General features: G+C 44.6%; 1 protein-coding gene across 3 annotated transcripts in view; it reads left to right on the forward strand.

Annotated features, from left to right (window-relative positions):
- The first annotated feature begins 225 nt into the window (after positions 1-225).
- Positions 226-27,506, forward strand: part of ADCK1 (aarF domain containing kinase 1) — a 120,209-nt gene continuing 92,928 nt past the window's right edge. For all 3 annotated transcript variants that reach the window (XM_032846238.1, XM_032846236.1, XM_032846237.1), the window contains exons 1-3: positions 226-317; positions 9,735-9,880; positions 12,689-12,772. In XM_032846238.1, coding sequence (XP_032702129.1) covers positions 9,746-9,880; positions 12,689-12,772 — 219 coding nt within the window. In that variant the 5' untranslated portion in view covers positions 226-317; positions 9,735-9,745. The remainder of the gene's footprint in view (positions 318-9,734; positions 9,881-12,688; positions 12,773-27,506) is intronic.

A 27,506-nucleotide genomic window follows, 5' to 3' on the forward strand; every position in this document is an offset into this window, starting at 1 on the left:
GTAGAGAGCCCGATAAGGGGCTCGATCCCAGCATCCTGAGATCATGACCTGAGCGGAAGGCAGAGGCTTAACCCACTGAGCCACCCAGGTGCCCAGGTAAGGTGTCTTGACTCCTCCGACTCTTCCGTGGAGAAGCCAGGGAAAGTGCGGGCTCCTGGCCCGCGATTTAGGGAACCACGAACTACAAGTCCCGGCAGGCCGCGCGGCGCCTCCGCTTCATTAGGCGCAATCAGAGGGTGGTGGAGAGCAAAGTCCCTGCGAACCCCGTCACCCGCGTGCGGCGTGGAACCTGGCGCCACGTCCCCGCGTCCCTGGGGGTGAGTAGGGCAGGCGCACCGTGGCTGCACCGCGCGTGGAGCGCGGGGGAGGCGGTGTAGACGCGCCCAAAGCTTGCCTCTGCTGGGGCCGTGGGGAGGGAATCCCCGGCCTGCGACCTTGTCACCGGGGCCGGTGCTTGGCCACGTGACCGGCAGGGGCGGTCCTCTGCGGGGACTCTCCAGCCCCGCTCACCAGTGGGCGGAAGCGGGGACTGGCTACTAGGGTGGCACGCTCTGGCACGTAGGCAGGGCTGGGGCTGCATGAGGGGGTATCAGGTGGCTTACCCAGGCGGCTTTCCCTAGGCGGTCTACGGGCTCCGAGGCGCCGGCGGCGCGGGGGCTGGACGTGGTCTGGACGTGATCTGGACGAGAGCTGGGGGTGCCGCCGAAACCCCTGAGCTCCGCCTGGACTCCCGGCGTGCTCCAGAGCGCTCCGGATCTTCCGCACCTTGCGGTGCCCTGAACTTCAGTTCGCCTTATAAACGTGCTGTGTATGGAGAGCAGCCTCTGGGAGACTCCTAGCACAGCTCTGTCCCCAGGTTAAGTGGCGTTTACTTCCTACTAGGTAGGAAGTCAACCAATTCAACAAGTATTTATTGGTCCCGTCCATGATAATTGGCACTTAGTGGATGCTCAAGAGATATTTGAGGAGTTGAAAGTGAATTTGACTTCTCTGTGCCTTCATAATTTTTCTTTAAGCATTTTCTTATCTCACAGGTTCTCAGACTGCATCAGAATACCCTGGAGGGCTTGTTAAACCACACGGAATGCTGGACCCCGTCCCCAAAGTTTCTGACTCACCAGCTTAAGAGTGGGGAGCAAGAATTTGCATTTCTAGCATGCTCCTAGTAGATAGAGAAGCTGCGTGGGACATGCTCTTGAGTACTTCTGCTTTGTAGGAAAAAAGTCCTGTGAACTTAAGCACCAACTTTTTCTTCACATCAGGTTATGGGCCTTTGTGTCCTTGTTTGCCAGTTTACCTTTCTGTAGTTAGGGTAAACATGTGCATATGACCGTGCACACTGTTAATTTGCTCCTACGTTATTGCATATACAGATTTTCACGAAGTCTACGCTTGTGTCATTTTTCCTGGGTTACATCATGTTCTATTGTGTCATTATTGGCTTGGCGCTCACATGTAAGATTTGACCTCTGCTGGGAGAGCTTGCATTTTGTTCCTTCTTGATATATACATTTTCTTGTCAGAAAGGGGACCTAAAGATAAGAATAGTGCTTGCTTCTGGCATCCATCCCCCGACTCCCTGCTCAGCCCCCTGGCCCCCAGCTCACTCACCAAATCTCCTGGGTTTAGATTCTTGTATCAGAGGCATTCCAGTGACCCATTTCTTACCTGCCACATGCTCTCTATGGTTGGCTTGCCACTGTTCTCCCTGATTCCCCACTTTCCCAGGATGAACCAAATGGAGAATTTCTATTCCTTGCCTGGGTGAGATTTATTTTCCCTGTCTGCTCTGGGATCTTGGTCTCAGCCAGGGATTCCTTTATTTTATTTATTTGTTTTTGAAAGATTTTATTTATTTGACAGACAGACATCACAAGTAGGCAGGGAGGCAGGCAGGGGTGGGGCAGGGGAAGTAGGCGCGCCACTGAGCAGAGAGCCTGATGTGGGGCAGAGGTTAAGAGGCTTAACCCACGGAGCCACCCAGGTGCCTAGAGATTCCTTTATTTAATCAATATTGATTCAATCACCTTCTGGACGTCAAACCCTAGGGAAGGGAGTATCATTACATTTGGACCTCATTATTGGTGGTAGGGCAGGTTAGAAACCTGAATCAGGCCAACGCTGTGGTCCCTGGGCTTTGACTCTGCCTCTTTCCAGACTTAAGACATGATGGTACCCTCTACCTTGTTTGCTTTACCTGATCCTCTCATTGGGTCTTTTCCAGTCTTGGGAACAGACAGAAGAAACAATGCTCAATTCCTCTAATAGCCTCTTTAGGAGGTGGGAGGAGGCTGTAGTCACTTATGGGATTGATGCAATTAGAACCAAAGTGCTTTTTTTCTGGTCATTCTCACTTGTGCACCAAGCAGGGAAGGGTGATTCCCTGCTTCTTGTCCTGGGATGTGGCATGGGGAGGGGGCTGCGGGTGGGTGGTAACTGATAGGCCTAGCCACTCTTGACCCACCACAAACAGCAAGTGCTTGGTTCCCCATTTAGTTGTGTCCAGGGGTTGGACATTACATTCGACCATCAGCTTCCCATGTGTAGATCTTTCCGCACTTCCCTTTTGCCTTGGTTTATCACCTGCTGGGGTGTTCCCTTATGGCCCAGCAAGATGGATTCCATTCTTCTCATAGAGTTGACGGTAACACAGCTCTCCTAAGGTTCCTGGACTGGAATGGGTTGTTTCTGGTGCGGTGCTTTGGTTGACAGTCTGCTGTGTTGGTTTCCATGTCTTCTATATGCTGCCATTGTTTGGGCCTGGTAGAGAGAGGGTCAGAAATCGAAGTTGCTGCCCACAGTGATTGACACGGTTACCTGTGAACCGTGGTAAGGACACTGGTGAACAGAGCGTTGTTGCAAGTCCATGAAGGAGGTCATGTGCCATAGACAGGCTCAAGCTTTAATGCTGCTGTTTACTACTGAGTCACCTGGGAAAAATCTCACCCCTGTGCTCCTTCCTTTCCTTATTTATGCCTGCGGATGATAATAATATTTGTTTCATCTTCCTGGGTTGTGTTCAGTATCTAAGGAGATAAATGAGAGCAAAGGGCTTTGTAAAGGTTGGTTTTTGCTAATATTGTTATCTGATGTGGAGGTATTAGGGTCTTGGTGTCCTCAAGCTCCCTTCCCCTCCCCCAAAGTCTGTGCTCCTGGGAGAGACAACTCAGGTGAAAGTCAGACAAGTAAACAGAACAGGGAAGGCAATTCATTAGCAAAGGGTTTAATAATGAAAGGTGTTTTTCACCGACAGACATATTTCACGGCTGACAGGGTCTTTTAAAATACCCGGAGGGAAGCGACTCATTTGCATGTTAAAGACTCACTGACACCTTATGGAAAACTCCAGCTCCAATCTATTTAGACATACTTTGGCTCCTATATCATCTATTTTATGTTTTTCAATTTGCACCTCTTTTATTACTGAGGACATTTGCATGAAAACCGGGTCTTGGGAATAGTGTCTGTTTGTCTGAGGCTTCCCCTCCCAGGGTGGGTGATCTCAAGGCTAGGGGTGGCCTCACTGCCCACTGGGACTGGCCTGGAGGATGGAGCATGAGGCAGATGGGGTTTAAAAGAGGCAAGAGCTGGGAGGTGGTGCTGGGGGTAGCTGGGGGAGGATGGCATCCAACTGACAGCCCTGGGATGATTCTCACCTGGGGACCTGTGTTGGCACTGGCTCAGTGCAGCCTCATGGGGTACCATTTCTCCCTTGATTCATTCAGCAAATACTTTTGGGGCACCTACTGTGCTAAGGCAGGTTTGGCAAACTCTAGCCACTGGACCACTTCTGGCCATACTCATCACTTTATATATTGTCTGGGGCTGCCCTTTGTAGGCCATTGCCTATAATTGCCTGGGTTCTTCATCTGAGTGAGATGGGAGGCATTAGAGAGTTGAGACGAGGGGAATACATAATTGGGCTGAAGTTTCCACGTTGAGAATAGACGGGGGATAAGTGTACTCTTTTACTCATTCAATCATGTATTTGTTAGCAGACTTATTAATTAATTATATGATATGTTAACAAATTCTGCCCTTTGCATGTAATAGAACAGGCAGATACAGGACCAGATCCTTAGAGAAAAAAGCAGCGCATAATAAGACCAGATAGGAACGAACAACTCATTCTAAGTGGTTGGCTTACAGAAGGCTTCAGAGAGGGCTGGGGTGGGGGTGGGTGTGGTTGAGAGTGGAGAGGTGTTTGGGAGATGGAGCTAGCAAGTTTGGGTGGGTCTTGAATGCCTTGCTAGAGAATTTGGACGTTTTCATCAGTGGAGGGGATGTGGGGTAATATAGGTGCACAGGAAGGTTGGGGTAATGATGACCTGGGTGGAGAGTAAAAGTCAGAGGGGATGTAGGGAAATGCTTTTGGAGTGGGGAATGGTTATGCTGTTTAGGCAAGATAGGGTGGCATTCCTCCCTCAGTTTATTAATTGTACGAGGTTGTGCCAAATCCTGGTCTCCCAGGTGCTAAGAGTTCTCCATTAGCTGTTTCTACATCAGTGCTTCTGGGAAGAAGAAACAAAGTTTAAAATAACAGTAAGGAAAAGAAGTCTTATTTGCAGAATATGTTTGGCATTATGTTAAAGCAGCATCTCATTTAATGCTCATAGTAACCCTAGGATGGAAGTACTGTCAGGGACTTCCTTTTGTAGGTAATTGCGTGGGAGGCCCCAAGAGGCTGTGACTTGCTCAAGGTCACACAGCTGGTGAGTGGTAGAGCAGGATTCTTCCTGACTCCAGAGTTCCTGGCCACCAGTGGTTCCATGTGACCTTTTTAATGTGGGCTTCTCTGATGGCCCCATAGGGACGGTCCCTGGATCACCTCTCATGGACCTTCTTGCCCTGAGAATCTTGAAGAAGGAAGATGTATACGGAGCTGAGGGCATGCAGCCCAATGTAAGGCCTGCCTCCAGGTCCAGTTGGGAACCCGTGTCTTGGCGGGACAAGGTAGAGGGTGAACTCAACATGCTGCCCTTTTTGATAGAAAACACTAGAGAGCAAGGTGAAAAGGTAAGGTTAGGTGGGGGCCTGCCAGGATGTAAGAAGGGAGGCCTGCAGGAGTCCTCCAGAAGCTGACAGGCAAGGGAGTAAATAAGGTCCTTTACCAAAGCATGGCATTGGGAAAGGAAATAATAACAGTCATAATAATAATAATAATAATTATAATAATAAGAGATGAGTGGTGGTAGTAATAACAGTTGGTACTGTGTTTGTACTGTGTAGGTGGCCCCTGGCTATACATTTTGCATGATTTCCTCGTCCCTCACTACCACATCTAGTAGACACTGCTATCATCATCCCCATTTTATAGACAGGGTCACAAGAGTCAGAGTTGGCAATTTGCCTGCTTACCCAGTTGGGAAGTAAGTGTAGGGACCCAAACCCAGGCCTACTGGAGTGCCTGTTCTTGTTTGGAAGGAACTCTTGGCTTATTAAAATGTCAGCAGAAAAAAAAATAAAAAGCTGGCAGAATGATGCAGGGATAGAGGGTTTTCATAAATAGAATATTAAAAAAAAAGATGATAAAGAAAATAAAGCCTATTCTGCAAAGCAAGGTTTTTTTTTTTTAAATTTTATTTTTTATAAACATATATTTTTTTCCCCAGGGGTACAGGTCTGTGAATCGCCAGGTTTACACACTTCACAGCACTCACCATAGCACATACCCTCCCCAATGTCCATAATAACCCCACCCCCCCTCTCCCAACTCCCCTCCCCCCAGCAAGCCTCAGTTTGTTTTGTGAGATTAAGAGTCACTTATGGTTTATCTCCCTCCCAATCCCATCTTGCTTCATTTACTCTTCTCCTACCCCCTTAACCCCCCATGTTGCATCTCCTCTCCCTCATATCAGGGAGATCATATGATAGTTGTCTTTCTCCGATTGACTTATTTCGCTAAGCATGATACCCTCTAGTTCCATCCACGTCGTCACAAATGGCAAGATTTCATTTCTTTTGATGGCTGCATAGTATTCCATTGTGTATATATACCACATCTTCTTTATCCATTCGTCTGTCGATGGACATCTAGGTTCTTTCCATAGTTTGGCTATTGTAGACATTGCTGCTATAAACATTCAGGTGCACGTGCCCCTTTGGATCACTACGTTTGTATCACAAAGCAAGGTTTTAATTTCTTTTTATTTACAAACCCTTTTCTTGCAGAGTTAGGAACTGAACCCAGAAGCTGGGCTAGAGCATTTGTGTTTAGGGCAACAAATGAGTTTCTTACATGATTTCTTTAAAAATAATTGTTTGGAGTCACACTTGTAGGGTGATTGCAGACCCCTGGAGTTGGGAGTAGGTATGAGCAAGTTGGAAGGCTTGTTTTTTGGGCATGGTTTCACTGATGGATTTGAACACATGCAGACTCTTTATTAAAAAGAAAATATTTAGGGGCGCCTGGGTGACTCAGTGGGTTAAAGCTTCTGCCTTTGGCTCAGGTCATGGTCCCAGGGTCCTGGGATTGAGCCCTGCATCGGGCTCTCTGCTCGGCGGGGAGCCTGCTTCCTCCTCTCTCCCTGCCTGCCTCTCTGCCTACTTGTGATCTTTGTCTGTCAAATAAATGAATAAAATCTTTAAAAAAAAATATTTAGAAGAAGGTTCTCAAATTTTAGCTTGCATAAAAATCACCCATTATGGGGCGCCTGGGTGGCTCAGTTGTTAAACATCTGTCTTCAGCTCAGGTCATGATCCCAGGATCCTGGGACTGAGCTTCACATTGGACTCCCTGCTCAGTGGGAAGCCTGCTTCTCCCTCTTCCACTCTTCCTGCTTGTATTCCCTCTCTCTCTGTCTGTCAAATAAATAAATTTTTTTAAAAAAGATTTTGTTTATCTTTTCAATAAATGTTTGTCACCATTTACTGAAAAGACAGTCCTTTCCCCTTTGTATGTCCTTGGCTCTTTTGTCGTAAATTAATTGCCCATATGTGTATGAGTTTTTTTCTGGACTCTCTGTTGGAAGTCATTGATCTATGTGTCTATTTTTATACCACTGCCATACAGTTTTGATTACTACAGTTTTGTAATGTAGTATAATCAGAGACCATGATACTTGCAGCTTTGTTCTTTCTCAAGATTTCTTTGACTATTCTGTGTCTTTTGTGGTTCCCTACAAATTTTAGGATAGTTTGTCCTATTTCTGTGAAAAAATGCCATTGGGATTTTGATAGGGATTTCATTGAATTTGTAGACTGCTTTGGGTAATTTGGAAATTTTACAATATTCTTCCAATCCATGAACACAGAATATCTTTCTATTTATTGGTGTCTTTAATTTCTTCATTAATGTCTCATAATTTTCAGTGTATAGGTCTTTCATCTCCTTGGTTAAATGTATTCTTAGCTTTTTATTTTCAATGTAATTATAAATAGGATTGTTTTCTCAATTTCTCTTTCTGCTTATTCACTATTAGTGTATAGAAACAGAACAGGTTTTTGCATGCTGATTTTGTATCCTACAACTTTGTTGAATTGGTTTATTCTAACAGTTTATTGGTGGATTGTTCAGGGTTTTCTGTATATAATATCCACTGCAAATAGTGATAGTTTTACTTCTTCCTTTCCAATTTGATTGTCTTTTACCTCTTTTACCATGCTCTGGCTAGGGCTTCCAGTACTATGCTGAATAATACTTGTCCTGTTCCTAATGTTAGAAAAGCTCCCTGCCTTTCACCAATGAGTATGGTGTTAGCTGTGGGCTTGTCACATACAGTCTTTATTATGTTGAGGTATATTCCCCTGTCCCTACTTTGTTGAGAGTTTTTTTTTTTTTTTTTAAAGATTTTATTTATTTTTTGTCAGAGAGAGAGAGAGCATGAGAGTGAGCACAGGCAGATAGAGTGGCAGGCAGAGGCAGAGCGAGAAGCAGGTTCCCTGCTGAGCAAGCAGCCCGATGTGGGACTCGATCCCAGGAGTTTGGGATCATGACCTGAGCCGAAGGCAGCCGCTTAACCAACTGAGCCACCCAGGCGTCCCTGTTGAGAGTTTTTAATCGGAAATGGGTGTGGAATTTTGTTAAATGCTTTTTCTACATCTGTTGAGATGATTATGTGATTTTTAAAAAAAGACTTTATTTATTTCTTTGACAGACCAAGATCACAAATAGGGGGAGAGGCAGGCAGAGAGAGGGGGGCAGCAGGCTCCCTGCTGAGCAGAGAGCCAGATGTGAGGCTTGATCCCAGGACCCTGAGATCATGGCCTGAGCCGAAGGCAGGGGCTTAACCCACTAAGCCACCCAGGCGTCCCTGATTATGTGATTTTTATCCTTCGTTTGTTAATGTGGTGCCAGAGATCTGCATTTTTGAGATGGAAGAAGATAGTGAAATTAAATCTACATTCACAAGTTATATTAAATGCAAGCAAAAGAAAATCAACTATATGTTGTTGAGAGAAGTAGTATAAAATGTAAGTTGAAAGTAGAAGAATGGAAAAAAGATGTACCTGTGAATACGTAAGAAAAAATCCGTGGCTATAGTGTGAGCATGAGTTCAAACAGATTTTGAAGAAAATGAAGACAAGGCTGTGTGTAGCATTAGTTTCCCACAAGGGGAAAACAGGCACAGAGCAGGGAGGGGATGGTCACAGGCTGCGTCCAGAGCAGAAGCAAGCAGGGGTGACCTGAATCTTCCTTCTGCCTCTGTACAGGGTTTGCACGTGTGGTTAGTTTGGTGGCTCACTTCTGGATGGGACTTCTTCCCTGCTGCCTGCAGCTGTGGTCAGGGAGTTCAGTCTGATACAGAGTTCCCAGAAACTGAAGGGGAAACAGCCTGTTGGGTACAGTGGCCCCCAGAAGCTCCAACGGTCCACCTGGTGGACTGAGCTAGTACAAGTAGGGTGAGGAAGGCCATCAGAGAGCCCTGAGCCCGCTTGATCCCACTGACTGGGAGTACTTCTGGCTCAACAGACCAAATCAGCAGGTGGACGTTGAATCCCTACTCGCGGAGTACCCTGCATGACTGTGAGTCAGCGGAATAAGTCATGGCGTGTGCCTTCAGGGAGCTCACGGTCTAGACAAGGGGCGGTTTACTCTAACTGAAATAAATATTTTGGAAATCAGCCAGACGTGGAGAGCTTATCTGGCTGATTCTGACCAGCTGCTGTTTTGGCTGCGGATTGAGCACTTCTGACCTGGACACAGAAGGCAAATGACACCTGTGTGTGCACGGTGGTAAAGTCATAGTTAAAAGTAACGAGGGTTAGCGTGCTCTGCCACATTCCCTATCTAAAACAGCATCTTTGTCGCATGCGTGTTATCCCTCCTCTTACCCCCTTTCATTTTCTTCTCCGCACTTCATACCTGCTGCTGTTCTAATATGTCTGTGTGCTGTGGACCTGTCGTCCCATCTAGAGCAGAAGCACCACGTGGGCAAGAACTCTGTTTTGTTCCCTCTCCCCCCGTGCCTCGAATGGTATCTGGTACTGTGCGAGGAGTAATAACTTGGAGAGTTGACTTGTGCCCGGTACTCTGCTAAGCATTTTATATACACAATTTCATTTTATCCCAGTAACTTTTTTAAAAAAATATTTTATTTGTTTATTTGACAGGCAGAGAGGCAGGCAGAGAGAGAGAGGAGGGGAAGCAGGCTCCCCTGCTGAACAGAGAGCCAGATGTGGGGCTCGATCCCAGGGCCCTGGGCTCATGACTCGAGCCGAAGGCAGAGGCTTTAACCCTGGTCTGACTAACTATGGGATTCAGCTGTCCCTTGTTGTCTCCTTTCCTTCTGCAGGGTCTGGGAACATGGCCAGAAAGGCGCTCAAGCTTGCTTCATGGACTGGCATGGCTCTGGCTGCCTCGGGCTTCTACCTTTACAGTAACAAGTACTTGGATCCTAATGACTTCGGTGCTGTCAGGGTGGGCCGAGCAGTTGCCACGGTAGGTTTTTCTCATTGTCAGGTGGCCGAGGGACCACACTGTTACCCTCAGGTGTTCATACAGACAACAGATGCGGAGGTACACGTGTAACACTCTTACGTGTGCCAAGCTTTGAGCAGGCACGGCCGTGTGCCCTTCTGTATCTCTATTCTCGTAGGCCCCCCCCACCGGGTCCTACCAAATCCCTGTAGAATGGAATTGCACACGGTCTCTGTTGTGAAGCCTTTACATTTTATTTATTTATTCATTTGTTTATTTTAAAAAATATTTTATTTACTTATTTTTTAATAAACTTTTTTTTAGAAGATTTTATTTATTTATTTGAGAGAGAGAGAGAGAGAGAGTGAGAGAGAGCATGAGAGGGGAGAAGGTCAGAGGGAGAAGCAGACTCCCCACAGAGCTGGGAGCCCCAGGACTCGATCCTAGGACTCTAGGATCATGACCTGAGCCTAAGGTAGTTGCTGAACCAACTGAGCCACCCAGGTACCCTTATTTATTTATTTGACAGAGAGAGAGAGAGAGAGAGAGATCACAAGTAGGCAGAGAGGCAGCCAGAGAGAGACGGGGAATAGGGTCCCTGCCGAGCAGAGAGCCCGATGCGGGGCTCAATCCCAGGACCCTGAGATTCATGACCTGAGCTGAAGGCAGAGGCTTAACCCCCAGAGCCACCCAACCGCCCAAGCCTTTACATTTTAGATTCTGAATCATATTTTAGTGACAGACCTGGGCCGGTACTCCTCAGCCAACGCATATGGACAGGCTCGCAGCTTTGATGAAATTCTGTCAGGAAACCTGGTTTCTCTCCCATGAGCTAGTGTGCATGGTTCCTGAGGCAGGGCTTGGACTCAGAGCAGCTGGGCCTTGGAAGATTTTTGAGCATCCCCTCCAGTCCCCGAACTAACAGAGAATCTGAGTTGAATATTTTGCCATTAGAGGTTTTCTCTGTGGCCCGGGAGCATCCTTTCGCTGCGATCGTGGCCTCTTGATGCTGCTGAGCGCCACTCTCCTGGACATGCACATGTAACTGCCTTACTGGTGGGCAGAGGGCCACAGGCCTCTGTGCTCTCTCTCTGCCTTTTGTCTGCTGCAGGATGAGCTCGTCCTTGCTTCCCCTTGGTGTGGATAGACTCTGAGGCACGCTCTGTTTGAGTTGTTGTCTGATTGTTTCCTTAATACCCAGTGTTGTGAAGTCTTCTCCTGAGCTAGTTATAGAACCCAGACGGACAAATAGATAAACAGGCCACGGGACAGAAAATGATTCCCGAGTGTTTACTGAGAGCCTTTTGGCGGCCTAGCATTGTCTTATGTGCTTTGAGAGGTAGAATGAACTGTCCCTCCTCGACCCAGCTTTGAAGGATCTTATGACTGAGGAGTGCTCACATGAGTGGGTCAAAAAACAATCACTCTAAAACCATGGATTAGGTCAAGGTGTGTGACTCAGGGGACCACTGCTAGGGGACTTCAGACACATTAGTGAGACCTGTAGGCTGGGAGTCAGGATGAGTGCCCTAAGGGAAGCAGGCTTTAATGGAACCTTAGGGATTTGAATACAGTTAACCCTTGAACTATGTGGGGGTTAGGGTGTCAGTTCCCAGGCAGTCAACTTTGGACTCCCCAGAACCTTCAGGACTGATATTTGACCAGCTGTTGACCAGAAGCCTTTCAGATACCATGAAGAGTTCGTTAACACATTGTTTGCATGTTATATGTTTCATATATATTCTTACAATAAAGTAAGCCAGAGAAAAGGAAAGGTTATTAAGAAAATCATCAGGAAGAGAAAATACATTTACAGTACTGTACTGCAGTTTACCAGAAAAACCCCAAAGCCATGTGTAAGTGGACCTGTACAGTTCCAACCCATGTTCAAGGGCCAGCTGTAGCTGGGAATGAGGAAGGAAGGTATCTGCCAGTGCTTTACACACCAGTCACTAGGATGTGCCTTCTTTAAAGGCCAGGTTGATTGGCCTTGTGCCTTGTTCAACGACCAACCCTTGCTTGTGGTTGGTGTTTAACACCTTTATGTTGAGCGGAGTAAAGCTTTGGGGGTGTAAACAAGGGGATAGACTTTTCTCGGTAACAACCTTGTAAGTCCCTTAGCTTCTAGGGACCTCAGTTGCTCAGTTCTAGAAGGAAATGTTTGGCCTGGGTAGGCCTCCAGCTTCCTCCATGTCTGTGATATCTGGAAACCTGTGATTCTCTGATTCAGGACGTGGGATATGGATATGGGGATGTGGATATGGGGACTTCTTCAGGACTTTTGGCCAAGGGTCCCAGAATCAAAACTCAGGCTTTCAGTGCAACATAAATATAAAACGATGTTTATTTATGATGCTAAGTTTATCCAACAGCGTTCATTCAGCTCGCCTTTACTGAGCATTTACCATTGTGTCTGGAACAATAAGATGGTGCTGGGGATACAGTGATGAACGGGAAGGACAAGGGTCCATGTTTATAGAGCTGAAATTCTAGCAGAGAGGATAGTCCATATACAAGGAAAAAAATGAGCAAGGTAATTTTGGGTATGATAATGTCATTATGATAAGTAATTGAGAGTTGCTGGCAGGTGGGGCAACCTTAGACTGGGCTCTCTGCAGAGGGGACATTTGTGCAGAGCCCTGATTGTCAGGAAGAAGGCAGCCAGGGTAAGATCTGGGGGGCGGAGCATCTTAGGGGAGGGGTTGTCTACTTCTCTAGACATACTGCCTGTGTCAGGGGTGTGCAGCTGCAGGATATCGGAGGGGTGGGTTGGCGAGGAGCAATATTTGATGCCCCAGGCGCTAAGCCTTTCTTGTCCTTGGTTCACAGACAGCTGTCATCAGTTACGACTATCTCACCTCCCTAAGGAGTGTCCCCTATGGTTCCGAGGAGTACTTGCAGCTTCGATCCAAGGTAAGGAGCCCGGGGGACCCATCTGAGCCAGGCTAGGACCGGGTAAGTCCTAAAGTAGCTTAGCTGCAGAGCTAGCAAGCGTCTTGCATGCACCTGGGGGTCGGCAGGGGGCTGTGAGGGGATTGGCAACGGGGGCTTGGGAGCAAGGAGGGGAGGACCGTCTCCTCACTGGAGTTGTTTTTGTGCTGACGGGCTAGGCTGCTCAGCTGCCATCAAGCTGGATCCCATGGTACTGAGATCATTAATTGACAAGGCACTGTCGGGAAGGCTGGTGTGTGTTTCTGGGGAGCACAAGGTGTCTGGGATGACTCAGGAGGGATGAAGGCTCTATTCCTGAGATAACTCAGTTGGCTTCCAAATCAGGCAAAACCCAACTGAAAGAGGTTAATTGCTTTCCTGTCCTCTCAAGGCTACACTGGGGCTCCTTGCTAGGCCTCTGAGGGGAGCCATCCACCCCGCACCCTCTTTCCTCGCTTGGAATAGGTTGGTTGATTTTGATGCTACAGCTAGATGAGTTGGGGCATCAAGCAAGATGGTGTCTTTTTTTGGATATAAGTTGAATTTGGGGTCAAGTGTAGATACTTTTCTTTCCTCCAAGGAGAGGTTTGGGATAGATCTGTATATCTTTGCTCAGCCTGGAATGCCCTTGGCCCCTTAGAAAATTTCTAGTCATCCTTTTGGCCTCAGCTCAAATACCTCTCCTCTGTGATGTTTTCCTTCTCAATCATTCTTGGTGGATGGGATAATTAATTTTAAAATTTTTATTTAAACTTTTCATTATAGAAATTTCAACCATTAACAAGGGTAGAGAGAAATGTATAATGAACCCTTATGGAATTGTCATCCGGCTTCAGACATGATCAACATTTTGTCAGTCTTGTATTATCCATTTGCCCCTTTATTCATTCATGTATTTTTAATTCATTTATTTATTTTTGCTCAAATATTTAAAAGCAAACTTCAGGCATCATATTATTTTATCTGTAAATGCTTCAGTCTGTATCTCTAATAAAGAAGTACCTTAAAAAAACTTCCAAGGGCTCCTGGTGGCTCAGTTGTTAAGTGTCTGCCTTCAGCTCAGGTTATGATCCCAGGATCCTGGGATTGAGCCCCGCATCAGGGTCCCTGCCTGGCGGGAAGCCTGCTTCTCCCTCTCCCACTCCCCTCTTGCATCTCGTGTTCCCTCTCTCGTGTCTCTCTTTATCAAATAAATAAACATAATCTAAAAACAGAACCCCCAAAAAACAAAAAAAATTTCCATACCATCATTATAACTAACAAAATTAACAATATTTCCTTAATAACTTCTAATAGCTAGTTTATACTCAAATATCCCTAATCCAAAAAATGTCTTTTTCAAGTTGGTGCATTACGTTCTGGACCCAAACGAGGAGCATGTATTGCATTAGGAAACATCAACCAAAATCTTCTTAAATCTATAGTATTTCCCTTCCCTCCTATTTTTGGAGCTATTTTCTTGTTGAAGAAAGCAGATCATTTACCCTGTAGAATGAGGCCAATCGCATCCTCAAAGCATCATTTAATGGGAAGTAGATCCACATGGCACGCAACTCGAAGTATGTCACATTTGGACATGCAGAATGATCCTCCTGTCCTTGTGCCTCAGGCTCCCTAATTCCAGCCTGGAAGTGATCAGCGTGTCCTATATGTCCTTCTGGAGACGTCTTCTCACTGGAATGTAGTCAGACTTCTTTATTCCTACCACAGATGATACCTGCTTACACGTCTTCCTTTCACTTTACATTATAGATTCTTTTAGGTCAGGGATGGGGTCATCTCTTTTGTATTTTCTGCCTCTAGTGATGATGCCTAGGACTGAGTTGACTTAATGTCTGTTTCAGGTTGCACCTGGCTAGGTCCTTCCTTGGGAGGGGACCTGGAAAGAGTGCAAGGTTTGCACACCAAAAACCTGAATTTGTGCTTTGTCTTTGGGATGGTCATTTAGCCTTTGGAGCTACCATTCTCCTCGTCTGTAGACTACAGTTGTCTCTGCCACATGTTGGGGATTATATAGATAATATCTGAGACTGTGTGTTGTGAAGTGTGAGTGTGAAGCAGGTATCAGGAATCAGTCAGATGTTGGGGCGCCTGGGTGGCTCAGTCAGTTAAGTGTCTGCCTTCTGCTCAGGTCATGATCCCAGAGTCTTGGGATCGAGTCCCCAGTTGGGCTCCTTGATTAGTGGGAGGCCTGCTTCTCCCTCCCCCTCTGTCTGCTGCTTCCCCTGCTTGTACTCTCCCTCCCTGCCAAATAAATAAATAAAATCTTTACAAACAAAATCAGTCCGATGTCTAGCAAGAAGGATGCTCCGTGAGGACAGACACTTGTCTCTGTGTCTACAGCAACTACAGCAGTACCCAGGACACAGTAGGTCCTGAATAAAGGTTTGCTGAGCTAATGAATGGATGAAATGTTAGTTTGTGTCGGAAGATCTCACAGCCTGGGCTCTGAGACTCGGTGCCCACCCTGCTGTTCCCCGCACCTCTTCTCCATCTAACCAGTGCTGCAGGCCTTAGAGCCAACCAGAGTGACATTCTGCACAGAGGCGCAGGCTGGGCAGGGAGGCAAGCTCCCTGCAGAGCAGACAGGGGATGGGTGACATGCAGGCAGTGGCCCTCACGTGTAAGGCACCACCAACCCCCCGGGGAAGTTGACGGCATTGGAGGATGCAGGAAGGAAAATGCAGGCTGCTTTTTGACAGGAGGGTAGCTGACACAGATAATAGGGCTGGAGGCTGGTCCCCGGGACTTGTGCCTGGGAAGGGGATCTCGCTGGCACTGAAAAGCAGGAGCAAATACTGCAGGAGTGTGTTCTTCCGTTGGAACACTTATCTCTTCTTGTCTTCGTGACTGATAAAGGAATGAGAGAAGGGTAAAACATAATTATTTCACTGTCAAGCCAGCATCCCCTGGTCCCGGAGTATGCTAGAGCAACAGACAGTGACTTAGAGAAGTACTTTCAAGGTTGGTGCTCAGCCGCCTGGTGTCTCAGTGACTCAGCTTCACGTTGCGGGGGATGGGAAGCAAAGCCAAGGAGTGTTTTCTGGGGGCTCAGTGGCACTTTGCTGGGCAGCTGAGGGGGTGTGCTGAGGCCCCAGTACTTTGAAGAACCAGACTCTGGGTGTCCAGGATGCTTATAACCAGAGGCAACAGGTGAGGACCAGCCTGTGCACAAGGCAGGAGGAAGTCACGGCCGGTACAGATGTCCGGATGGGGCTGGAGGAGGCAGGGCTAAGATGATTCTGACCAAGGGATTCTGGTATTGTAGACATATGTTAATTTTTCAGCTCAAGAGCCGCTCACGTTTTGGGTAGTAGCATCTAAAACTTCCTTTGGGGATTCACCCATATCTTATGTACTCATCCCGGGGTTTGAGGGAGGCTCACCCCAACCCTCAGCTCCAAGAGTGGGCACATGACTTAGGCTATTGATGGAGTTCATTCCTCTGGCCCTAGAGATTGATTCAGGGATGGGCACTTGAGCCAGTGTTGATTAGGACTTTTGGGGGTGTCCTGCATAGGACACTGCCTTTTCTGCTGCATTAGCTGCCAGTAAAGGGTATTGACTTAAAAGCTGCTGGCAGCCATCTTGCCACCATGAAGGGAAAGCCTGTCTGTGAACGGAGTATTGTAGAGAGAAGTGTCATTTGAGTCCCTAGATCTTGCTGAGCCTAAAGCCCCAGTGGACTTTCCAGTTATATGTACCAGGAAATTCTCCTTTTGCTTCAGATGATTTGAGATCAGTTTTCTGTTACTTGCAATCAAATGAATCCTGATACACTGGGGACCATTAGAGAAGCATGCTGGATCTTGAAGCTCAGTTAAGGTTTTGATAAATCACAGAAGGTCTAGTAATTTAAGGAAAGAAATGAAATCGAGAAATTCCAAGGCCTAAACAGGGTGACGAGAGGTTTGCATGGTGCTGAGTTGACTTGTAGGGTTTTGGTCTGCCAGGCTTCTGGTCTACCACCAAACACCCGTACTATCCTATCTGTAAAGTGGTGGCAGTGGCCTTTGCCCCAGCTGAATTTGTAGAACAGAGAGGAGCAGCTTTGTTTAAATAAACATTGGGGATTATTTAATGCAGCCAGAGAGGAGATCCAGGGGCACAAGTTTTACCTCAATGACTCCTTATCATTTTAATGAACAAGTTAACGATTTTCTATTTTCCTTATTTCTGTATTTGTTAACTGGAATTTTCATGTAAGGAAGAGCTGTCCCTTCTCCTTCAGTTGTTTATTTAATTGTTTTTATCAGTATGAACTCATGGATATTTATATTATTCTATGGGTTATAATCCAAAACCATCATTATTTTTATTGTTCAAATTATTCTAATTTTGGCCATTGGGAACTCCTTCAGGTTGATTTCTGTGTCCATTCTTTTTTGAGCACTATCTTAACTTTCTTCTTCTTCTTTTTTTAAATAGGATTTATTTATTCACTTTAGAGGGAGAGGGAAAGAGTGCAAGCAAGTGAATGGGTGCACACATGGGAGAAGGGGCACAAGGAGAGGGAGAGGGAATCCTAAGCAGGCTCCGTGCCGAACGTGGAGCCCAGTGCAGGGCTATATCTCACAAGCCTGAGATCACAACCTGAACAGAAACTAAGAGTCAGACCCTCAACCAGCTGTGTCACTCAGGTGTCTCACTATCTTAATTTTCTAATCCCCAGACTCATCGTGTATTTTCCTTCCTGTAGCCCTGGAATCAATCAATCACTTCTCCAAGGAGCCTTGATTCTTTTTATTGGAAGAGGGTATTTAGAAACCAAGATGTTGGGGCTAGATGTGTACATTGCTATGGGAGTGCCATTGTTTCTAGGCCCTCCCGGGAGACAAGGCTAGGAGATATATGTGTGTATACTCACGTGCATACACACACCTATCTATGAAGAAACTATGAGTTCATACTGATATCTCCAACTCCCATCTGACGTCACAGAATTTTAGCTCTCTCCCATTCCTTATGTATAACTTATTTCTCTGACAGTGAGAAACCCACCTCTCTTTATCTACAGTATATTTACTTACTTGTTCAACTAGTATACCCCAAAATAGTTAAGACCTTTGAGGCATATAGGAGCAGAGGGAGTGGCTCAATCTGGGTGAGACTGAATAAGTTAAGGGGGTATTTGAGCTGGGTTTGGAAAGTGGGTGGGATTGAAACGTGTAACACTGGGGACAGGTGATTTTGGTTGAGGTTGATGGGTAAAATTTTGGGGTTTGTCTATAAGAAACATCAGTTCAGTGATACTAGGGACTAGGGTATGGCTGAGTGAAGGTGAATACTGGCAAAGAGAATTAGAGCTAGGTCACAGAGGGACGAGAGGCCAAGGTTTATACCAGAGGTAGTAGGGAGCCGTGGCAAGTTCTTGGGTGAAGTTTTGTTAAGCCTTCAGTGAATAAGAATGCCCTGGTGTAAAGTCATCAGTCACTGAAAATTTTTTGAGCATCTAATCTCTCATACGATGAGCAGAAGCATGAGAGAGAGAAAGTGTGTCTAGGGAGGGAGAGAGAGAGAGAGAGATCGCGGGTGCCTTTTCCTTTCTTAATCAGAATCCGAATATAGGAGGGTTCTCAACTGCTGCTGTGACCAGGAAGCTTTTGAGTTGAATCCCATTGCTTGTTTCTGAGTAGGTCGCGGGACTCCTATGGTGTCAGATGTGTCCGGTCAGCCGTATGTGTGTGCATCGTATTAGTCACACTAGTCCTTACTACTTGGGTTTGAAGAGGTGGTGATTAATACTCTGCTCCTCCTGTCTGAGAAGCAGAACCAAGGAGATGCAGGTGTCTGCCAAGAAGAGCTCAGAATGTCAGCTGTATTACTGATAAATGCTGAGTTGGAGCTTGTGTCTTGGGCCTGTGAGCCAGCGGGCTTGTTGTACTTCACCCCTGAATTTGCTAGACTTACCTACACAACATAGATGTGGCAGAGCAAGCCTCTCACGGGGGTGGGGGGTGCTGCCTATTAGGGCAGGAAGGAGTGGAGCACCAGCGTCCCGTGGAACTGTGCTGATCCCAAAAGGGAGGTGAGAGGCAGCAGTGGGCTGAGCACGATTGGCTGAGCACGCAAGATCTGTTTCTTCTCACAAACTCACCAGTCTGATTGGTGACTCCTCCTCCCATTGGGAGCAAGAGGGAAGAGAGAGATCAGGAACATTACACCTCTATGGGGCTCCCATAAAACAGAGATGGGAGGTTCACCTGCAGTACTCTCCTGCACATGGGAAGCAGCGGTAATTTTGTTATAAGAACTGTTTGTGCCCATTAAATTCTGCTGATGTTTATACCTGACCTTGTTTAGGGACATGGGCTACTTATGGCTTGAGTATGTGTAACAATTTCAACATTACTGAAATCTGCATTTAGAGAGAAGGGTCATCGATTGTCAACCTTTAGAACCATGGCATATGGTAGGGTGTTTTTGGGGAAAAGGATATTGATTAGAGGAGTAGAATAAGGAACTGAGGTGGGGTGATGACTCTTTTTATATTAATGCTATTGACCTTCAGAAACACCTCTTTGGCACCAGCTAGCTCAGGCTTCTAATGTACAGATGAAACTGGAGGTCTATAGGGGTGTTGGGATTTTTTTTCTTTATAGATTTTATTTTATTTTTTAATTAATTATTTTTATTAACATATAATGTTTTATTGCTCCAGGGGTATAGGTCTGTGAATCGTCAGCCTTATATATTTCACAGCACTCACCATATCACATACCCTCCCCAATGTCCATAACCCAACCACTCTCTTTTTACCCTCCCCCCAGCAACCCTCAGTTTGTTTTGTGAGATTAACAGTCTCTAATGGTTTGTCTCCCTTCCGATCCCATCCTGTTTCATTTTTTTCCTTCCCTACCTGCCAAACCCCCCACCCTGTCTCTCAAATTTCTCATATAAGGCATATCATATGATCATCATCTTTCTCTGATTGACTTATTTCACTCAGTGTAATACCCTCTAGTTCCATCCATGTCTTTGCAAATGGCAAGAATTCATTTCTTTTGATGGTTGCATAGTATTCCATTGTGTATATATACCACATCTCTTTATCCATTCATCTGTTGATGGACATCTAGGTTCTTTCCATAGTTTGGCTGTTGTGGACATTGCTGCTATAAACGTTCAGGTGCACGTGCCCCTTCAGATCCTACATTTGTATCTTTAGGGTAAATACCCAGTAGTGCAATTGCTGGGTCGTAGGGTAGCTCTTTTTTTTAACTTTTTGAGGAACCTCCATGCTGTTTTCTAGAGTGGCTGCACCAGCTTGCATTCCCACCAACAGTGTAGGAGGGTTCCCCTTTCTCCACATCCTCACCAACATCGGTTGTATCCTAACTTGTTAATTTAAGCCATTCTGACTGGTGTGAGGTGGTACCTCATTGTGGTTTTGATTTGTATTACCCTGATGCCGAGTAATGCTGAACACTTTTTCATGTGTCTGTTGGCCATCTGGATGTCTTCTTTGCAGAAATGTCTGTTCATGTCCTCTGCCCATTTCTTGATTGGATTATTTGTTCTTTGGGTGTTGAGTTTGGTAAATTCTTCATAGATTTTTGGATACTAGCCCTTTATCTGAGATGTCATTTGCAAATATCTTCTCCCATTCTGTCAGTTGTCTTTTGGTTTTGTTGACTGTTTCCTTTGTTGTGCAAAAGCTTTTGATCTTGATGAAGTCCCAATAGTTCATTTTTGCCCTTGCTTCCCTTGCCTTTGGAGATGTTTCTAGGAAGAAGTTGCTGCAGCTGAGGTTGAAGAGGTTGCTGCCTATGTTTACCTCAGGGATTTTGATGGATTTCTGTTTCACATTGAAGTCTTTCATCCATTTTGAGTCTATTTTTGTGTGTAGTGTAAGGAAATGGTCCAGTTTTATTCTTCTGCATGTGGCTGTCCAATTTTCCCAACACCATTTGTTGAAGAGACTGTCTTTTTTCCATTGGACATTCTTTCCTGCTTTGTCAAAGATTAGTTGACTGTAGAGGTGAGGGTCTATTTCTGGGCTCTCTATTCTGTCCCATTGATCTATGTGTCTGTTTTTGTGCCGGTACCATATTGTCTTGATGATGACAGCTTTGGAATAGAGCTTGAAGTCAGGAATTGTGATGCCACCAACTTTAGCTTTTTTTTTTCAATGTTCCTCTGGCTATTTAAGGTCTTTTCTGGTTCCATATAAATTTTAGGATTATTTGTTCCATTTCTTTGAAAATATTGAGACGGTATTTTGGTAGGGATTGCATAAATGTGTGGATTGCTTTAGGTAGCATAGACATTTTCACAATACTTGTTCTTCCAATCCATGAGCATGAAACGTTTTTCCATTTCTTTGTGTCTTCCTCAATTTCCTTCCTGAGTATAGTTTTCTGACTACAGATTCTTTGTTTCTTTGGTTAGGTTTATTCCTAGGTATCTTCTGGTTTTGGGTGCCATTGTAAATGGGATTGACTCCTTAATTTCTCTTTATTCTGTCTTGTTGGTGTAAAGAAATGCAACTGATTTCTGTGCATTGATTTTATATCCTGACACTTTACTGAATTCCTGTATGAGTTCTAGCAGTTTTGGAGTGGAGTCTTTTGGGTTTTCCACAGAAAGTATCATATCATCTGTAAAGAGTGAGACTTTGACTTCTTCTTTACTGGTTCAGATAGCTTTTATATCTTTTTGTTGTCTGATTGCTGAGGCTAGAACTTCTAGTTCTATGTTGAATAGCAGTGGTGATAGTGGACATCCCTGCCACATTCCTGACGTTAGGGGAAAAGACTTCAGTTATTCCCCATTGAGAATGATATTTGCTGTGGGTTTTTCATAGATGGCTTTGATGATATTGAGGTATGTACCCTCTATGCCTACACTTTGAAGAGTTTTGATCAGGAAGGGATGCTGTCCTTTGTCAAAGGCTTTTTCGGCATCTATTAAGAATATCATATGGTTCTTGTTCTTTCTTTTATTAATATATTGTATCACATTGATTGATTTGCAGGTGTTGAACCAACCTTGTAGCCTGGGAATAAATCCCACCCGGTCATGGGGAATAATCCTTTGAGTATACTGTTGCATCCTGTTCGCTAGTATTTTGGTGAGAATTTTCGTGTCTGTATTCATCAAGGAATTGGTCAATTCCTTGATGGTCAAATTCATCAAGTGCTCTATAATTCTCTTTTTTGTTGTGGTCTTTGTCTGGTTTTGGGATCAAGGTAATGCTGGCCTCATAAAATGAGTTTGGAAGTTTTCCTTCCATTTGTATTTTTTGGAAATGTTTCAGAAGAATAGGTATTAATTCTTCTTTCAATGTTTGGTAGAATTCCCCTGGGAAGTTGTCTGGCTCTGGGCTCTTGTTTGTTGGGAGATTTTTGATGACTGCTTCAATCTCCTTACGATTATGGGTCTGTTCAGGTTTCCTGTTTCTTCCTGGTTCAGTTTTGGTAGTTTATAATCTCTGGGAATACATCTATTTCTTCCAGATTGTCCAACTTGCTGGCATATAGTTGCTCATAATATGTTTTTATAATTGTTTGTATTTCTTTGGTGTTGGTTGTGATCTCTCCTCTTTCATTCATGATTTTATTTATTTGGGTCCTTTCTCTTTTCTTTTTTGATAAGTCTGGCCAGGGTTTTATCAATCTTATTAATTCTTTCAGAGAACCAGCTCCTAATTTCATTGATCTGTTCTACTGTTCTTTTGGTTTCCATTTCATTGATTTCTGCTCTAATCTTAATTATTTCTCTTCTGCTGGGTTTAGGCTTTCTTTGCTGTTCTTTCTTTAGCTCCTTTAGGTGTAGGGTTAGGTTGTGTATTTGAGACCTTTCTTGTTTCTTGAGAAAGGCTTGTATGGGTATATACTTTCCTCTCAGGACCACCTTTGCTGGGTTCCACAGATTTTGAACAGTTGTGTTTTCATTATTGTTTGTTTCCATGAATTTTTTTCAATTCTTCTTTAATTTCTTGGTTGACCCATTCGTTCTTTAGTAGGATGCTCTTTAGCCTCCATGTATTTGAATTCTTTCCAACTTTCCTCTTGTGATTGAGTTCTAGTTTAAAAGCATTGTGGTCTGACAATATGCAGTGAATGACCCCAATGTTTTGGTACTGTTTGAGACCTGATTTGTGACCCAGGATGTGATCTATTCTGGAGAATGTTCCATGTGCACTAGAGAAGAATGTGTATTCTGTTGCTTTGGGATGGAATGTTCTGAATATATCTGTGACGTCCATCTGGTCCAGTGTGTCATTTAAGGCTTTGATTTCCTTGTTGATCTTTTGCTTGGATGATCTGTCCATTTCAGTGATGGGGGTGTTAAAGTTCTCTACTATTATTGTACTATTGTCGATGTGTTTCTTTGATTTTGTTATTAATTGTTTTATATAGTTTGCTGCTCCTATGTTAGGGACATAGATATTTGAAATTGTTAGATCTTTTTGTTTGAACAGACCCTTTGAGTATGATATAGTGTCCTTCCTCATCTCTTTTTATAGTCTTTGGCTTAAAACCTAATTTATTGATATAAGGATTGTTACCTCAGCTTTCTTTTGATGTCCATTAGCATGGTCAATGGTTTTCCACCCCCTCACTTTAAATCTGGGGATTCTTTGGGTCTAAAATGAGTTTCTTGGGGTGGCTGGGTGGCTCAGTGAGTTTAGCCTCTGCCTTTGGCTCAGGTCATGATGTCAAGGTCTTGGGATCAAGCCCTGCATCAGACTCTCTGCTCAGCCGGGGTCCTGCTTCCCCCTCTCTCTGCCTGCCTTTCCGACTGCTTGTGATCTCTGTCAAATAAATAAATTAAATCTTAAAAAAAAAATAGAATGAGTTTCTTGTAGACAACATATTGATGGGTCTTGTTTTTTAATCCATTCTGATACCCTGTGTCTTTTGATTGGGTCATTTAGCCCATTTACATTCAGGGTAAGTATTGAAAGATATTAATTTAGTTCCATTGTATTGCCTGTATGGTGACTGTTATTGTATATTGTTTCTGTTCCTTTCTGGTCTACTACTTTTAGGCTCTCTCTTTGCTTAGAGGACCCCTTTCAATATTTCCTGTGGGTCTGGTTTGGTATTTACAAATTCTTTTAGTTTTTGTTTGTCCTGGAAGCTTTTTATCTCTCCTTCTATTTTCAATGATAGCATAGCTGGGTATAGTATTCTTGGCTGCATGTTTTTCTCATTTAGTGCTCTGAATATATCATGCCAGTTCTTTCTGGCTTGCCAGGTCTATGTGGATAAGTCCGCTGCCAATCTAATATTTTTGCCATCGTATGTTACAGACTTCTTTTCCTGAGCTGCTTTCAGGATTTTCTCTTTGTCACTAAGACTTGTAAGTTTTGCTATTAGATGATGGGATGTGGACCTATTTTTATTGATTTTGAGGGGTGTTCTCTGTTCCTCCTGGATCTTGATGCTTGTTCCCTTTGCCATACTAGGGAAATTCTCTACTTTAATTCTCGCCCATATATCTTCTGCCCCTCTCTCTCTTTTTCTTCTGGAATCCCAATTATTCTAATATTGTTTTGTCTTATGGTATCACTTATTTTTCGAATTCTCCCCTCGTGGTCCAGTAGTTGTTTGTCTCTCTTTTGCTCAGCTTCTTTATTCTCTGTCATTTGGTCTTCTATATCACTAATTCTCTCTTCTGCTGCATTTATCTTAGCAGTAAGAGCCTCCATTTTTTATTGTACCTCATTAATAGCTTTTTTGATTTCAGCTTTGTTAGATTTTAGTTCTTTTATTTCTTCAGAAAGAGATTTTATTTCTCTAGAAAGGTTTCTCTAGTATCTTCCTGCCCTTTTTTGAGCCTAGCTAGCACCTTGAGAATCATCATTCTGAACTCTAGTTCTGACATATTACCAATGTCCATGTTGATTAGGTTCCCAGCCATTGGTACTGCCTCTTGTTCTTTTTTTTTTTTTTGTGGTAAGTTTTTCTGCCTTGTCATTTTATCCAGATAAGAATATATGAACGAGAAAGTAAAATACTAAAAATGTGTCAAAGATCCCAGAAAAATATATGCTAACCAAATCATAAGAGACCCAAAACCAGGGGTAGAAGGAAAGGGGAATAAAGAAAAAAAAAGTATATATATGTATTAGACTGGTGAATAGAACAGAGCCACACACTCGATTTTGGATGTATTTTGGTCTATTAGAAGAAATGGTCTTCCAAAATTTTAAAGAAAGAAAAAAAAATATATATATATCAATAAGAGTAAACACAATGAAGAGATAGAATATGGCTGTAAACATGAAAATTTAAGCAGATTTTTAAAAAGAAATTGATAAGATAAGAAGTTAGTTAAAAAAAAAAAAGAGAATGTGATCAGGCTGGAGAGTAGAATGCTAGATTTAGGGTATATGTTGGTCTTTTAGAGGAAACTGTATCCCAAAATTTTAAAGAAAGAAAAACTTATATGTATACAAAAAATATGGTTAAATACAATAAAGGGATAGGATATGACTATAAAAGTGAAAATTAAAAAAAATTTTTAAAAAGATATTGATAAGATAAAATAGTTAAAATAGGTTAAGATAGGAAAGAAGAAACATCAAATAAAATAGGAAAAGAGAAATAAAATAAAATTTAAAAACGTAACCTTCAAAGTCTAAAGAATTATTGGAAAAAAGCAGTGAATTCTGTGTTGTGTTCCCCTAGCTCTGGAGTTCCACAGTTCTTATTGATCGGCGAACTTGGTCTTGGCTGGATGTTCTTGCTTTTCTTCTTGGGGAGGGGCCTGTTGCAGTCATTCTCAAATGTGTTTGCCCGAGGTGGAATTACACCACCCTTGCCAGGGGCCAGGCTACGTAATCTGCTCGGATTCGCTCTGGGAGCTTTTGTTCCCTGAATGCTTTCCGCAGAGCTTTGGAGGACATGAATGAAGATGGCGGCCTCCCAATCTTTGGCCTAGAGAATCTGAGAGCTCGGGTCCACAGTCCTCAGTGCACCCTCAGAGATAAGCAGCCAATCCCTCCCGTCTCCCTGGTCTCCAGCTGCGCTCTTTGTTCACCTGGCCTGTGACTGAGTGTTTCTGTTTCTGACTCGGGGCCCCATTTGGAGTCTCCAAACCCAGCAGATTCCTGCTGTGTGTTCCTGTGCCACTTGTCCTGGAGGAAGAAGGAGGGGGTCTCTCCGGATCTGCCACTTGTGGGGTCTCTGCTCAGAGAGCGGTGGCGTGACTGTGCCTTGGATCATGGTTTAAGGTAACCACGATCTGAAAGCTTACTCCTTGGCTCCGTCTCTGTAGTCGGCTTTCCTGCTCCAATACCTGGGGGCTCTGCCACACTCAGGCACCCCCGGTCTTTCTGTGACCCTGTGGGAACTGAGCCCACACTGTCCCCGCGAGGGCTCCACCCCTGCTTAGCTCTGGAGCGATGTCCCTCAGTAGAGCAGACTTCTAAGAGTTCTATTTTTGTGCTCCATTGCTCTACCACTTGCCATGAGCTGGCCCCTTCCCCTGGGGTCTGTCTTCCCGTTGCTTCGGATTCACTTCTCCGCAAGTCCTACCTTTCAGAAGGTGGTTGATTTTCTGTTCCTAGAATTGCTGCTCCTCTTCTCTTCTATCTCCTGTTGAGTTTGTAGGTGTTCGGAATGGTTTGATAACTATCTAGGTGAACTCCTGGGCCTTGATGTCATTTCAGTCTCCTACTCCACCGCCATCTTGGCCCCCTTTTAAGTAGTCTCCATACCCAGTGTGGAGCCCAGTGCAGGACTTTAACTCACAACCCTGAGATCGAGACCTGAGCTGAGATTGAGAGTTGGGTGCTTAACTGACTGAGCTACCCAGATACCCCAAGCCTCCTTCAGTTTTGTGGCAGATCTTGGGTTTGGACTTGGACATCCAGATCTTCCCCAATGGGTTGTTTCTCCCCTGAGTCCATCCATGCTGGTGTGAGCCCTGAGGCTGTTGTCCTGCTGGTCTGGGTTCGGGAAACACAAGAGAGGAGGAGGAAGGGCAATAGAATCTCCTTCCAGGAGTCATCTTTTTTTTTGTTTTTTTAAAGATTTTATTTATTTATTTATTTATATGACAGAGAGAGAGTGCATATGCAGGGGGAGCGGCAGGCAGAGGGAGATAGAGAAGTAGGCCCCCCATCAAGCAGAGACCCCCAACATGGGGCTCAACATGGGGCTTGATCCCAGGACCTTGGGATCATGACCTAAGCTGGAGGCAGACGCTTCACCAGCTGAGCCACCCAGGCGCCCCAGGGAATTCCTTTTTATATTTAATCAACCACCGAGAGAGTTAATCCAACAAAGATTTAGGATTTGCATTTCCCAGTGGGGGGGAAGTATGGACCCTCCAAAGGAACTGGTGGATGCTAGCTCTTCGCTTTGGGAAAGTGTTTCAACCCTTAAGCTACTGAACAACTGTCAAGAGTTGAGGATAACCATGCCACCTGCTTAGTGAAGGTGTGCTAAATCAAAAAGCACTGTAAGGTTCTTGTTGCCCATTAAGAGGAACTGTAGCCGTGTGTTGCTCTTCAGGAATATTTTCTGAAACCTGGGGACTGTCCTGGCCACACCACAGCATGTCTTCACTGTTCTTCCACCCATCTGTTATTTTAACAAACTTTAACTGAGCCTGCTCTGTGCCAGGTCTTGCGTGAGGCCCAGCCTCAGAGGATATGAAGGGAAATAAGACTTGACCCCTGCCCTCCAGCTGCTGTAGTCCAGCAGGGGGAAGCAGGTGTGAAATCACCCATTGCAGAAGGATCGATTTGTCTTCATTC

This window comes from Lontra canadensis, unplaced genomic scaffold (genome assembly GCF_010015895.1).
Source record: "Lontra canadensis isolate GAN:19392208 unplaced genomic scaffold, GSC_riverotter_1.0 scaffold173, whole genome shotgun sequence".
Taxonomy (NCBI): domain Eukaryota; kingdom Metazoa; phylum Chordata; class Mammalia; order Carnivora; family Mustelidae; genus Lontra; species Lontra canadensis.